The sequence below is a fragment of the Phyllobates terribilis genome, unplaced genomic scaffold (assembly GCF_046119375.1).
Source record: "Phyllobates terribilis strain yellow unplaced genomic scaffold, ASM4611937v1 Scaffold_9__5_contigs__length_417890890, whole genome shotgun sequence".
NCBI classification, from domain to species: domain Eukaryota; kingdom Metazoa; phylum Chordata; class Amphibia; order Anura; family Dendrobatidae; genus Phyllobates; species Phyllobates terribilis.
The window spans coordinates 27,096,914-27,112,178 of record NW_027362769.1 but is presented as its reverse complement, the minus strand read 5'-3'; the positions used below and the strand labels follow the sequence as shown (position 1 = coordinate 27,112,178).

At 44.0% G+C, this 15,265-nt stretch overlaps 1 protein-coding gene across 1 annotated transcript; it reads right to left on the bottom strand.

Moving 5' to 3' along the window:
• Window positions 1-5,250: 5,250 nt before the first annotated feature.
• FZD5 (frizzled class receptor 5) lies at window positions 5,251-13,153 on the bottom strand. The gene is made up of 2 exons (XM_073646343.1): window positions 12,418-13,153; window positions 5,251-11,782 (listed from the first exon to the last, which is right to left on the bottom strand). The coding sequence occupies exon 2, from the start codon at window positions 11,648-11,650 to the stop codon at window positions 9,932-9,934; it is 1,719 nt and encodes a 572-aa protein (XP_073502444.1). The 5' UTR covers window positions 11,651-11,782; window positions 12,418-13,153; the 3' UTR covers window positions 5,251-9,931.
• Window positions 13,154-15,265: the final 2,112 nt, after the last annotated feature.

Genomic DNA, 15,265 nt, shown 5'->3' with positions numbered 1-15,265 from the left:
CCGGAGAATCCTGCCCGTTACTTGCCGTGATCACCTGACAGCCTACCTAGAGGCTCCCGCCTGTAACTTGCCGTGACCACCTGTCTGCCTACCCGGAGGCTCCTGCCCGTCACTTTCCGTGACCACCTGACAGCCTACCTAGAGACTTCCGCCTGTCGCCTGCTGTCTCTGCCAGTTCATCTACCCGGATCTCTCGTCTGCCTGCCTGCTGTGCCCATCTGCAGTTTCGGTCAGTCTCAGCCATCTGACCCATGGGAGTCACCTGCTCTCTTACAAGGTCGTCCCCAGAGTAGCACCTGGTCCCTCTGCTTGGTCCCTCCCTGGTCACGGAGTCGTTAGCCGCCGTACGACCTGGGTCGGTCCGAGTTGATACTTAGTTACGCCCCTCTGGGTCCCTCCTTGCACCGCAGCACAGAGGTTCCACCACCCGGATCCGTAACAGTAATCTTCTCTGATGAGTTTAATTTTCAGCTTTGCTCAACACCTGGTCGTCTAATGGTTAGACGGAGACCTGGTGAGGCGTACAAGCCACAGTGTATTGCACCCACTGTGAAATTTGGTGGAGGATCGGTGATGATCTGGGGATGCTTCAGCGAGGCTGGAATTGGGCAGGTTAATCTTTGCGAAGGACGTATGAATCAAGCCGCATACAAGGTTATCCTTGAAAAACACTTGCTTCGTTCTGCTCAGGCAATGTTCCCCAACTCTGAGGACCGGTTTTTCCAGCAGGACAATGCCCCATGCCACACAGCTAGGTCAATCAATGTGTGGATGAAGGAGCACTACATCAATACCCTGTCATGGCCAGCCAATCTCCAGACCTGAACCCCATTGAAAACCTCTTTAATGTAATCAAGAGGAAGATCGACAGTCACAAGCTATCAAACAAAGAACTGCTTAAATTTTTGTGTCAGGAGTGGCATAAGGTCACCCAAAAGCAGTGTGAAAGACTGGTGGAAAGCATGCCAAGACGCATGAAAGCTGTGACTAAAAATCATGGTTATTCCACCAAATATTGATTTCTGAACTATCCTTGAGTTAAAACATGAGTATTGTTGTTTCTAAATGAATAAGAACTTGTTTTCTTTGCATGATTAGAGGTCTGAAAGCACTGTTTCTTTTTTATTATTTTGATGATTTCTCATTTGCTGCAAATAAATAATTTTTTTTTAGCTTTGAATTTCGGAGACATGTTGTCAGTAGTTTATAGAATAAAACAACAATGTACATTTTACTCAAAAATATACGTATAAAGAGAAAAATCAGAGAAAATTAAAATTTTGCAGTGGTCTCTTCATTTTTGCCAGAGCTGTATATGTTGTGGAATACCTACATTAACTAATAAACAAGCAAATATCTCCCTAGCTCAGCAGCAGCTCTCCCTACTCTGCCTGATTCCGAGGTAGACTGTGATGAGCATAAGGGCACCAGGTCTTATATAGACCCGATGACGCTATGCGGCCAGCCCATCATTGTAATGCCACAACCAACATGGGTACGGCATTACAGTGCCTGGCAGATAATCCCTGCATGTTCATTGGCTCTCTGAAGAGCGCCAAACCTGCCGTCACTGCGATCAATGCAAGCAAGGGAAAATGTTGAGAAGAGTAGAATTCTGCTCCCGCTGTGTCTTGGTGTAAAAATGAGAATAAAATAAAAAAAATCCTTATATTCACCTGTCTGAAGATGTCCCCCGATGTAACCCATCTGACCGCTCATGCCGAGGAGCTGGCAAGAATGTCTCGCTCCAGCTAGCGGGCCCCAGAGTAGCGCTCAGTGAGCGATGTCCTGTCACTCACTGAGCTCAGCACATCTCTGGGGCTTGCTCGCTGGAGCGAGTCATTCTCCTTGGCTCCTCTGCGTGAATGGTCAGGTGGACATCTTCGGACAGGTGAGTATAAGGATTTTTTTATGTTATTCTTATTTTTACACCAGGACACAGTGGGAGCAGAATACTACTCTCATCATTATCCCAGGCTCGTGCTGATCGCAGCGCAAGAAGGAGGCAATGATGAGGGCAGCATTCAGCACCTGGCGCTTGGGAACCGCGCTAACTGTACGCTGATTCCCAGGCGCCCGTACGTGTCACATTGATGACACACGGATTTCATCCGTGTGTCATCAGTGTGGGACATCTTGCGGCCTGTGCAGAGGGAAAAAAATGGACATGTCCGTGGAAACACACTGACATGTGCACAGACCCCTTCATTTGTATGGATCTGGGTGTGTATGTGTCTCCGGTAAGTGTGGAAAATGTCATCACACGTACCCGACACAATGACGTCTGAAAGAGCCTTAACTCTGCTGCCTCATTATAGTGAATGGATCCCTCAGGAGCTGTGTATATGGAGTCTGCATACTATTCTAGGAAAATCTGCGCTCCAGGAGGCAAATAGCACTCCTTCCCTTCCGAGTCTCGCCGTGTGGCTAAGCAGTACTGTACAGCCACATATGGGGTATTTCTACATTCAGCAAAAATTGTGTGGAAAATTTTGGTGCCATTTTTACCCATTTCCCAGTATGAAAATGTAAAATCTGGGGCTAAAACAAAACTTTGGTGGTAAAAATGTAATTATTCTTTCTTCACCGCCCCATGGTGTAAAATTCTGTGAGGCACATGTGTCAACATGCTCACTGCACCCCTAGGTGAATTCATTGAGAAGTGTAGTTTGTAAAAAGGAGACTGTTATAGGGGATTCTGCTGTTCTGGCACTTTAGGGGTTCTGCCAATCTGACATGGCACCGTCACACCAGCCGAGCAAAATATGAACTCCAATACGGCGCTTCTTCCCTTCTGAGCTTTGCACTGTGCCTCAAAAGTAGTTTTCGACCACATATTGGGTATGTACGTGCTCAGGAGAAATTTCGCAACAGATTTTGAGGTTCAATTTCTCCTGTTACCCTTGTGAAAATAAAAAAATTGTGGCTAAAAGATCATTTTTGTGGAAAAAAAGTGTTGTTTTTTTATTTTCACGGCTCTACGTTAGACACTTTTGTGAAACACTTTGGGGTTCAAAGTGCTCACCACACATCTAAATAAATTCCTTGGGGGGTCTAGATTCCAAAATGGTGTCACTTGTGGGGGTTTCCACTGTTTAGGCATATCAGGGCCTCTCGAAACGTGCCATGGCATCCGCTAATTATTCAAGCAAATTTTAAATTCAAAAAGTCAAATGGCACTCTTTCCCTTCCAAACCCTGCCGTGTGCCCAAACAATGGTTTGCCCCGACATATGGGGTATCGGCTTACTCAGGAGGAATTGCACAACAAATGGTAAGGTGCAATTTCTCCTGTTACCCTTATGAAAATCCAAAATTGGGGGCTGAAAAACATTTTTGTGGGAAAAATGTGAAAATTTTATTTTTATGGTTCAATGTTATAAACTTCAATGAAGCACCTGGGGGTTCAAGGTGCTCACCACACATCTAGATAAGTTCCCTGAGTGGTCTAGTTTCCAAAATGATAGCACTTGTGGGGGGGTTTCCACTGTTTAGGCACATCAGGGGCTCCCCAAAGGCGACATGGTTTCTGCTATTTACGCAAATTTTACATTCGAAAACTCAAATGGCGCTCCTTCCCTTCCAAGCCATGCCGTACGCCCAAACAATGGTTTTCCCCCACATTTGGGCTATCGACTTGCTCAGGAGAAATTGCACAACAAATTTTGGGGTCTATTTTTTCCAGTTACCCTTGCGAAAAAAAAAAAAAATTGGGTCTAAAGTATCATTTTTGTGAAACGAGTTAAATGTTCATTGTTTTCTTCCACATTCCAAAAATTCCTGTGAAGCACCTGAAGGGTTAATACACTTCTTGAATGTGGTTTTGAGCACCTTGAGGGGTGAAGTTTTTAGAATGGTGTCACTTTTAAGTATTTTCTGTCACAAAGGCCCCTCAAAGTAACTTCAAATGTGATGTGGTCCCTAAAAAAAATGGTTTTGTAAATTTTGTTTGAAAAATGAGAAATCGCTGGTCAACGTTTAATCCTTATAACTTCCTTACAAAAAAAAAATGTTTGTTCCAAAATTGTGCTGATGTAAAGTAGACATGTTGGAAATGTTATTTATTACCTATTTTGTGTGACATATCGCTCTGATTTAAGGGCATGAAAATTCAAAGTTTGAAAATTGTGAATTTCCAAATTTCCGATTTTTTTCACAAATAAACGCAGTGATATCAAATAAATGTTACCACAATCATGAAGTACAATATGTCACGAAAAAACATTCTCAGAATCAGTGGGATCCATTAGAGCGTTCCAGAGTTATTATTACCTCATAAAATGACAGTGGTCAGAATTGTAAAAATTGGCCTGGTCATTAACGTGCAAACAGCCTTCGTGGGTAAAAGGGTTAAAGAGGCTGTCCACTACTTTATCATTGATGACCTATCCTTAGGATAGGTCACCAGTGTCTGATCGATCGGGGTCTGACACCCAGCACTGCCACGATCAGCTGTTATTGGTGTCGTCCGGAAATGCTCAATTGCAGAGCTGCTCCGTCTTCTGATAGTGGCTGCGTACTGCACATCCGCCTCCTATTGATTTCACAGATGCAAGATTTGGTTTGACTATGTGCATGACACAGGACAAGTCATCCACATCAATCAGAGCTGGAGGACAGCAATTACCAATGGTGAGGAGGGACAGACGTTGCAGCAGTGACGCCCATCGGACTGGAGCATCCGGATTTACATACAGCCAGGAGCAATTCAAAAGGTGTTTTGGGGGTTATACAGGGGAAGTCAGGGGATAATATGTAACTTTGTAGAATGCAGCACAGGTGCTCATGAAGGCAGTGGTATTTGTTTATGCAGAAAAAGCTGGTGACAGGTTTCCTATAAGTATAAAAAATGTCCCAAAGTGTCCAACCCCGGTCCTCAGAAGTAGTAATCCGTCTGCTAAAATGAGACCATCCTCTGATCTTTAGTATTGAAATTTAGTTCCAAAAAATGTATGCTTTTCCTCTGAACCTCTGGATGAGATCCCACAAAAACACCTATCCTTGTGGTTACTTTCACCTTGGCCATAACATCTGCTAAGACTATAGGGGAACTCCCAACCTTGTCATCAGTGGCTCATTACTTCCTCCCCGACTTGATCTTGTTACTGCCGATTTCTGATTAAATATCTGCTTGGATCATTTGTGTTTGGATACCATTATATTCTACAATTTTTAACTCATAATGCCTCCAACTCGAAATATTGTCCTGTACAAATTGAAGTAACTAGAAAAATCAAGAGACGCCACAGACTGAAATAATGTTTAAGTTTATTTTTTTACAATTATTAAGAACAGTGGAACAAACAAAAATAGACAATTCTCTACCTCCCGTCATAAATAACTAGTCTTTAATACAATTTCTTTGAATAAATTTCAAACTTTACACAAAATATAATACATAGAATTTTGTATAAATGAAACAAGGGGACACAAATGTACAAAATGTGTCCATGCTGTCTGTTCCCTTTAGTGACTGAGGAAGATGATGGCGTTCTTTAAAATGATTTTAATGCAGTCTTGGGTATCAATTTTAATAAGTGCTTGGGTATGAGCTTGCTTTGGTGGGAGGTAAGAAAAAAAATCTGATTCTACCAGTAATATACCGGCACCAGATATTATCTTCTTGATATTTAGCAGGGATTGTAGCTTTCTTTCAATGTGAAAATATACTACAATAGATAAAACTCCAAGATTTTATAAGGCACTTGTCATCAGACAGAACCCTATAATATTAGTCCATTTGATACATAGTCATTAAATCAGCAGATTTCTGTATCTCACCAGCAGGATATCTAATCCTGGTCCATCCATGTGATGTCCAATTGTCTCTATTAAAAGCCATGACACATTATACATGATAGAAAGAACAATGCAGGTCGCTCAACAAGATGATATATCAGCCCTGGTCACGTAGAGTAAGTCCCACAACATATACATGGTACTGACTCCAACACACGAGCAGAGGTTTGCACAACGGAGACCTCTAGTAAGTCAGCTCACATAACGCGCTTCTCAGGATTTCCACTTGCGTTTTTTTATTAATTATTATTATTACTAGGGAGCATTGGTTGGAAAACAAAGAATGGAAACATTTATGTTGCTCCTCCTGAGATTTCTTGCACAGAAAAAGGACATGAAAACCGAGAAACAAAGGCTGAGTGTGAACCCAAAGAAATAGTGACTACTTTACAGAACAATGTAGTGGTGAGCTTTACCTGAAAATGGTGCATTAACATGACCGTCCACAGGCAGTGTGGCCATATATTAAGCTTTTTATAGAATTGGTCACTTAAGTACCCACTATGAACAGGGCAGAGAAGAGTTGACCACGGCAAGATATGCCAACCCCTCTCCTGTAGACGTGCGGTGCAGTTTGCAGTATCTCAGGACTATTAAGAGAATATTGCATTACGACATGATGTGTGACAGGTCAGCCACTTATATAGTCATTTGTACTCATTTTATGAGTGGAAGGGTATATATACATATTTTTTTTTCCTTTAGTTGGGATGTACATTCTATTGATGAGGCTTTATTCACACATTAGATTTGGTCCATATTTTACAGTCAAAATTAAGAGTGGATGCAAAAGATATAAGAAGTCTCATCATTTTCTTTCCTCTATGTTGAGGATCCATTTCTTGCTTTGGTTAACGAGGACCTGTCACCGGGTCAGAAGCGGGCAGTTTGTGCTGTTATTGTAATTCCACTGTCCCCAGAGTATTCTGTTTTTTTAAATCCATCATATGATTCCTGAGATATGGGCCTTTCTCTTTACTGCTAATTCTTATATTTGTTTTTATCAAGGAGGCACAGCTCATAAGGGAATAATGCAGAGCACCCTAAAGTAAGTGCCCCCAGAGAATGCTGAGAGCAACGCCCCTTTGGAAAAGACCATAAAAGTTAGCACTAAATAAAAAGGCACATATCTCTGGACCTGTATGGATGGATTTAAAAAAATCCAGAACACTATGGGGAGCAGCGGGAATTAAATGAGAGTAAAAAGTGGCCCCTTTTGTCCTAGTGACAGGTCCTCATTAAATAATCATTACGAGATGGGCAATTGTGACCACAAGGTGGGTAATTGGGACACAATGAATTTATGTGACAGGCCTTTTTGGACCAATTTCACCCATGTCTGGTAATAATACCTGCATGTATATAATTGTACAACTTTTTTTAATAATATGTGCCAGTTACTACAATTAATCTGACATTTCAGTCATCAGCCAGGTTCTCCTTATTGCCCAAGTAAACTATTATTAAGGCTACGTTCCCGATGTGCTTTTGGTGAGTTTTTGATTTTACAGATTTTCTGCACCCACTAAGTGCAATAGATTACTTGGATTGTTTTTGAAAATACACAGCATAAAAAAACTCACCAAAAACTCATTGTGGGAGCATAGCCTAACAAGGCATGACTCCTCGCAGAAAGGCAGCATGTAGGTCTATTCCATAGACAGACATAGGTGCAGTTGATGGTGGAGATGGCAATGAATCCGTGTGTAGCACAGCAGAGCTGGCTGAGATACTTCATGTCTGGTCTAACAGCAGAGTTTGACATGAAGCTGTTTTATTGTGTCAGCCATACAATATAATAAGACCGCAGGTAAATCTAGTGCAACAAAAATTACCTGGCCACAGAGGTTTGCACTATATAGTCGATTCTTGAGTAAATGACAAATGCCCGAGTGGCAATTACTAATTCAATAAAAAGCAACGGGGCAGAACTCTTCACTACAGGCGGTCATAAAAGGCCGAGACAATAAATGAAGTAGATGAGTAACAGACACAAGGGAAAAACAGACGCTGCTGGAAATAGTCCATAAGTCTGAGTGGTTTTCATACAGTCATTATAATTAACATTACCTGGACTTTACCTGTCAGTTCACGTCATTAGCTAATTTTTGGTTCATGCTTTGATAAACTGCATGATAAATCAACCAAAATGCTGTAGAGCTTTCACAATGGGCTCAGCTTGTTTGCCATTGTCAAACAGAAGAGCCCTGAAGAGGCTGCGCCGCTCATCCCCGGGCAAAGCTTGTGTTGGCAGGACCGCCAGCCAATTCTTTAGCCATCTAGCCGGGGACTGGGGAGGGCTACTGGGTGTTTTATTGGATCTTATTAGCAGAACTCTCATGTCCAAGCTAATCATTTGTGGTTTCTTGCTTTCCTAGTTTATGGGCAGTGTATGGAAGCAAATACAGAGAGAAAACTTATTAGGATCAAATAGAAACCTGAGATCCGAAGTGACAGCAAAACAGTGAATATAAGATTAATATTAATTAATATTTCTCCAAAGTCATTTTGAGAAATGATCCCACAGGTACGTGAAGAACGAAATAACACGGACCAGCATCACCTCCCAGACAAGACCAGGACGCAGCCAGGTTTACTCCACACTGCCATCCTCCCCACTCCATCAATATGTTGTTGGTTCTACGGCCGTACAGCACAAAGCGATTGTGAATATGTGGAATTCATAAGAACAAGTTTTCTGTGTATACCTAAAGAAGAAGGTGGGACGGCTGCATAAACAATGAATGGCAAAACAAATACTGGAACAGGACACGGTGACCGGCTCTACAGATCACCAAACGTGACGGACCGATTGGCACAAGGTATAGCACAGCACGGACGGACTCTTTTCCAGGTCTAAACACACAATTCATGTTAAAGCTTCAGATTTTGTTGATACTTAGATTAGGTGCGACACAAGGAGATTTTAATATCACTGGGCCACTGCGCTAATATTGTCTAGTTTGTAAAAAGGATGAGCCTGGGTTATAAAAGGCAGTACAAAATGTATTCCCCAAAGAGAGAATCAATAATAATAATAATAATAATAATAATAATAATAGATCTACAACATTAGATCTAAAAATACTGGACAGTTCAAAAAACCTCACATATATCTGCGGAGCCACGGCTGTACATGGCATTACCTGCAGTATATGGGAGCTGTATGGTCGATTCTGAAGGTAATGCCCACTCATGCCCTGCAGGGGGCCTTAATGCAACTGGTTATATAAGGTCTTGTATGTGAGAACAAAACACCTATATATTGTCACAGCAATGCCTAGAGAATAAAATATTTAATTCCATATTATGTACAAATTATTCGGAAATAATTATTCTTTTATTCTACATGGCAGCGTCCCTTCTCGGTATGGATGTAGGATTGATTTATAGCAGAAAGGCATAAACTCAGCAAAGAGTTTCATGTTCTCTTTTTGGATATAGTAAAGGATATTGGAGGCCACCTCATCTCAAGCGAGGACGACATGGTAATAAAGGACATCTCCGGCTTGTGTGCAAATGTGTTATCTATATATTACCGATAGCTTATGCCTGGCTTTATAGGGTGCAACCTCCGCGGCTAGGCAGGGCGAATTACAGGGTGCATTGTTTTAGGCATAGAATTCCCTTACCCTCACCCCTCCTACTTTATGCCCTATTCCTAGTAGATGTGTTACTCTCTTTGAGGATGAATTTTTGTTTTTTGCTCTTTTAATTAACATAAATCAAGATTATCTTTTATTTCTGGGGGGTTTTCTCAGTCATGTAAGACTTTTCATATTTGCCTATTTTTCTTTGAATTATCCTATTCACATTATTAGAGAAAAAAAAATTATACTATTTTTTTTTCTATTTCCCCTCCCCCCACCCAAGAGGAGGTACCTTTGAATAAAATAGTGTTTCTGGATTATGTATGTGGACAATTGCTTATTGTCGGAAGGACCTCTCCATGATCCCTGAAATGTCTTCTCTGAATACAGCGGCTTCTACAGAAATATTCTGAATGCAAACAAGAATAAAAGTGACGCAATGTATAGATTGTCAGAGCATGAAATAGTAAAACACAAACCCCCGTTAGGGCCCAAAGCTTAATAAATGCAATTCAAGGCGTTGTGCAGAGCAGAGGGCACTGTTCAGACATGAGACATTGGCACTTGCTTGTGGTATAAAGCTGAGCTTGGCAGACCTGTCCTGGTGGTCAGTGCTCTGCTGGCATCGCTGTATGCTAACACATTGATAGATTTGCTGCTTCTGCAACATCTACTTGTTAATTTCCTCCAAGAATCAAACGTTTTTCCAGACCAAATCCACACACCGGAGGTTATACCAACCACCAGACACATAAAGTACTTTAACATGAAAACCGCATACTCTGGCCTGGATCTCTTTTTGTCTGCAGAACAAGAGCAGTTGTGGGATTTTTCCCAAAATTCCCTGTAGTGCTGTTCATAAATATAACAAGCGACCACTATGGTGGCAGGAACCGTGTACAGCACGGTGAATATACCTATCCGGATCATCAGTTTTTCCAGTTTGTCTGTTTTGGTGCCACCCTGTTTTATGACACTCCTTATTCTGAAGAGTGAAACAAAGCCAGCAAATAGAAACATGGTCCCTGTGAAGAGGTAGACTACAAGCGGGGCCAGCACAAAGCCACGGAGATTCTCTAGGTTCTGATTCCCCACATAGCAGATTCCAGCCACAGGGTCACCGTCCACTGAACTTAACGCAAGGACGGCTATAGATTTGACACTTGGGATGAGCCATGCAGCCATATGGAAATACTGAGAGTAGCTGGCAATGGCCTCATTACCCCACTTCATACCAGCGGCCAGAAACCACGTGAAAGACAGGATCACCCACCAGATGGAACTGGCCATTCCAAAGAAGTAGATTAGAAGAAAAACCACGGTGCAGAGGGCAGGTCCTGTGGTCTCATAATGGATGTGGTCCCTGTTGCAGGCAACGTTTTCATGCCCTACTATAAGTCTGACGATGTAGCCAATAGATACAAAGAGATAACAAGCAGATAAGAAGATGATCGGCCGTTCTGGGTACCGAAACCTCTCCATGTCAATCAGAAAGGTGGCCACAGTGGTAAAGGTTGAGATGAAACACAGGATGGACCACAACCCTAACCAGTACGTGGCAAATGTCTTCTCGTCCTGCGTGAAGTAGGGCTGGAAACATGGCATGGCACAGTTGGGCACCTGGCCGGTCTTGATTCTGTTATACAGGGGATGGGACTCTTTTGTTATGGAGATGAAAGGCTCCCGGCATTTGCATACCCCCTCACAGTCTCTGTTCTGCTGTTTCTGGTTATGGAGAGAAGTCAAGTGTTTTGAGCCTCTGGGGGGATGAGTTGGTTTTACAAATAACGGTGGCAGTGTGGTGGTCTCAGTCCTGTTATAATCCATGCAGAGGTTTTCTGGGTCCCCATTTTGAGGGAGTTTGTCACAATTCATTCTCTCTGGCCACCCAAACCCATATTGTCTCATGAGCGGAGAACATCCGGCTTTGGCTCGCTCGCATACAGATCTGCAGGGTGGAAGAGGCTTCTTGTAGTCCGCCAAGCAAATAGGAGTGTACATGCTGCACAGGAAAAACTTCAGATCCAGCGAGCATTGAATTTCCACCAAAGGCCAAAACTGATGCACTTCCAGGCCGGCTTCATCCTGAGTGTCGTGGTTAAACTGGTTGGGCATGTAGGTGTAATTATATCCAATGCCCTTGCACATGGGTACAGTTATCTCTTGGCACACAATTGCTTTGGATGCCGCAGACGTGGGCACAGGGACTTGCAGGAAGAACACAAGGCCCACGACAAACCCTCCAGGAATCAGTCCGGCCATGGCTCTCAGAGCTGACGCTAATCCGCTTTAATTCCCTTCAACAAAGCGTGAAGAATAAGAAAACATATTCAGGGGCGTCTTCAGGGCGCAAGGTCAGGTGCAAAACTTTATACTGTGTTAGAGCAGTGTTCACTGAAGAAGAAAAAAAGTCATTAATATTGATGATATTGATAATAGCAATTTATATATATATATATATATATATATATATATATATATATATATATATATATATATATATATATATATATATGAATAATCTGTGTGTGTATATAGATAGACAGACATATATACTTTACAGACAATACTAACTTTATGTGTTAGGAGGGAATGTACAATGACAAGACAGCGACAAACCACTAACCAAATACATAATATATAGAGAAGGAAAACTAATCACCAAGAACTAATAGATAAATATATTCTATACACAGCAGAGCAGCGATATAACCCTGCACAGTGCCAGGAGTGATGGAGGAGATCGCTCTACGATTCTACCACATCATCATCATCATCAGCCATTACAACTAATGTGCACTCACTGCTCAGCGCTGGGAAATGTTACTGTAGTATTATAGGAAATATATATATAGACGTGCGGACAGTATACAGCGGCCCTGTACATGTGATAGAAGATGTAGTATTATCTGTACAGGATGGAGAACATCTGCTGTGTACACACTGATAGCAGCCAGCACTGAAGAGGTGATCACCTTATAATATTATTATTCGCCATTAATCACATACAGTAACATGTACAGATCTACCTCCATGTGATAGTGCCGAGGGGCCGGCAGCTTCCGCCATGTGCCAAGTGACCTCTGGACCTCTCCGTACAGATGGGAGTGCTGCCCCGGATTGTGGCTCTGCTCGGCGCTGCTCCCAGTGCTGCCCGGCTTGTCTGTGGTGCTCGGCGCTGCTCCCAGTGCTGCCCGGCTTGTCTGTGGTACTCGGCGCTGCTCCCAGTGCTGCCCGGCTTGTCTGTGGTGCTCGGCGCTGCTCCCAGTGCTGCCCGGCTTGTCTGTGGTGCTCGGCGCTGCTCCCAGTGCTGCCCGGCTTGTCTGTGGTGCTCGGCGCTGCTCCCAGTGCTGCCCGGCTTGTCTGTGGTACTCGGCGCTGCTCCCAGTGCTGCCCGGCTTGTCTGTGGTGCTCGGCGCTGCTCCCAGTGCTGCCCGGCTTGTCCGCTCCCGGCTCCTGACGTCCTAGTGATGGGAGCTCTGGCAGCAGTCAGCTGGTCCCGTCCTGCAGCAGTCAGCTGGTCCCGTCCTGCCGCGGCTGCCGGTCACCATAGCACTTTCCTGCAGTTGTGGAGAAGTTGACGCTGTGGTCCCGGTGCCGCTGCCCCATCGCCGCAGACACTCGTGAATCACGTGTAACACTAGTCCATGCAGGAGAAGGTCCGTGCAGAAGCTCCAGTGACGCGGCCGGACCCCAGGACAGCACACAGTGCTCTGCCCGCACTTCTCTTATCTGTCTACCTGTGCTCAGAGCACATCTCCGCCGGACACACCCATTTATCATCGAGACCCCGCCCTCCACTACTGATTGGACGATCACATCGCTAGTCCCTCCCTGTCCCCGGAGCTTTGGCCGCCTGGCCGCTGTCCTGTATGATGGACGGGGCGCAGACACGAGGGCGGCCGTGACCTGCAGAAGTGACGTGGACTGCGCGGTCCCCACATCAGGGCTGCACCCAGTGCCCGGACATAGGACACACTGATGCCCACCTGGGTGCTGGTTTGGGACCCTCTGCTATTAGCCGTGGCGGAGAGCAGCACTAATGGTCCTAGCTGGGTCTTAGGTGGCCTATTAGTAATACCAGGTCAGAGGTGTCCAGTGATCACATATAGACTGGTGGGGTCTCACCTGTAGGACCCGCACTGATCGGCAGAGGGGGCACTGTTGCCTCTGTTAGAGCAGCAGCGGCTATGAGGCTGAGCATTGAGCTGTGCTCTTACCGGCAGCCCCATAGGGAATGACTGACCGCATCCGACTGCCGACCAGTGCAGGCAGACCACCGCCGATCAGAAACTTATCACCTATTTCATAGAGAGGGGGTCATTTTTCACTGGAGAATCCCTTTAAAGGGGTTTTCCCACAATCAAAAGTTTATTTCAATCAATAGATCTTGGAATAATAATAAGTTCCACAATTGGATGTGTTTAAATAAAATGTTCCTGTGTTGCGATAATCTTATAAATGTGCCCCTGCTGTGTACTGTGTAATGGCTGTGTCTGACCATGTACGGAACATGGCTGATCATACCACATCTCCTGGGCAGGGGAGGAAGCAAAAGAGTATACAGACATTACAGCAGGGGATCACAGAGGATTCTTTCTTTAAGGTAAAATATTATTTAAAAACAGGCAGGGAAATGTTTTACTCCACATAAAGAATCCGCTGTGATCCCCTGCTGTAATGTCTGTATACTCTTTCTTCCTCCTCTGCCCAGGAGCTGTGGTATGATCAGACCATGTCCCTGTACGGTCATACACAGCCATTACACAGCAGGGGCACATTTATAAGATTATCTCAGCACAGGAACATTTTATTTAAACACATCCAATTGTGGAAATTATTATTATTCCAAGATCTATTTACTAAAATGAACTTTTGTTTGTGGGAAAACCCCTTTAAGTCTTCATAATGTAGATGTATTAATATAATTACCTCCCGTTGGGCTCTCCGGTGTCCAGCGCCGCTCTTCTCGGTGACGTCACTCTCTGGCTCACACTGTGCTCTGTGACCCAGACGTGGCTTTTACAATGTAAGTCTATGGAGCGTCAGAACCAGTCTTCTTCGATTACATTGTAAAACAGACTTCCAGCTCACACAGAGGACAGGGTGGAAGAGGAGAAGAACAGCGCTGGACTCAGGAGAGAGCAGCGGTAGGTGATTATAGTAACACACTCACACTACATTACATGCACACACACATTTAATGGATAAAAAACTTTGTGGGCTTGGTAATATTAGTGAAAGAATCCAAACGAGTGGGTCGAATCCAGCAGCTGCTGCTGAGGCCATGATAGCCTATAAGACTCATATTGGGGATCTTTGACATTAAGAAAGCATACGTATTGTCCACACTGACGACATTGTGTGTTCCGGCTAGTATCAGTGGAGGTCACAGTGCAGAAGAGGAATGAAACGAATTGCACACTGTGCCACCAGCCTGACCCTGTATTGTGTGTACGGGGCAATTAGTTTCCTACCAAACTAAAAAAACAAACTTGCTCCTGCACCCAGATGGTTCTTCACGTGTCAAGATTCCATGTGGTAGTATGTGGATTGCTGGAGGTGTGCGGAGAAGAGGCCAGCTCTACCTGCCTCTGTATGTAGATCACTGCTACTGATCATCTCATGGGCTATTACTATTGTGCTACAGTAAATGGATTGACTAGCCTTAGGCTACAAGTCTGCAGTGTATGTGACTGCAGACTTGTGAATCCCCACAACCTGTGCACTTGGCACTGTGAGGATTATCTGGGAGCAGGGGGTCATGTGATTGTAAGTATGTGATTTGCCTACTTCCGGCCACATTCCAACTAGACTTGTATGGCTTTCGCATTGAGCGAGGCTGCGCCCATCTAGTCGGCACATGACCACTTGTAT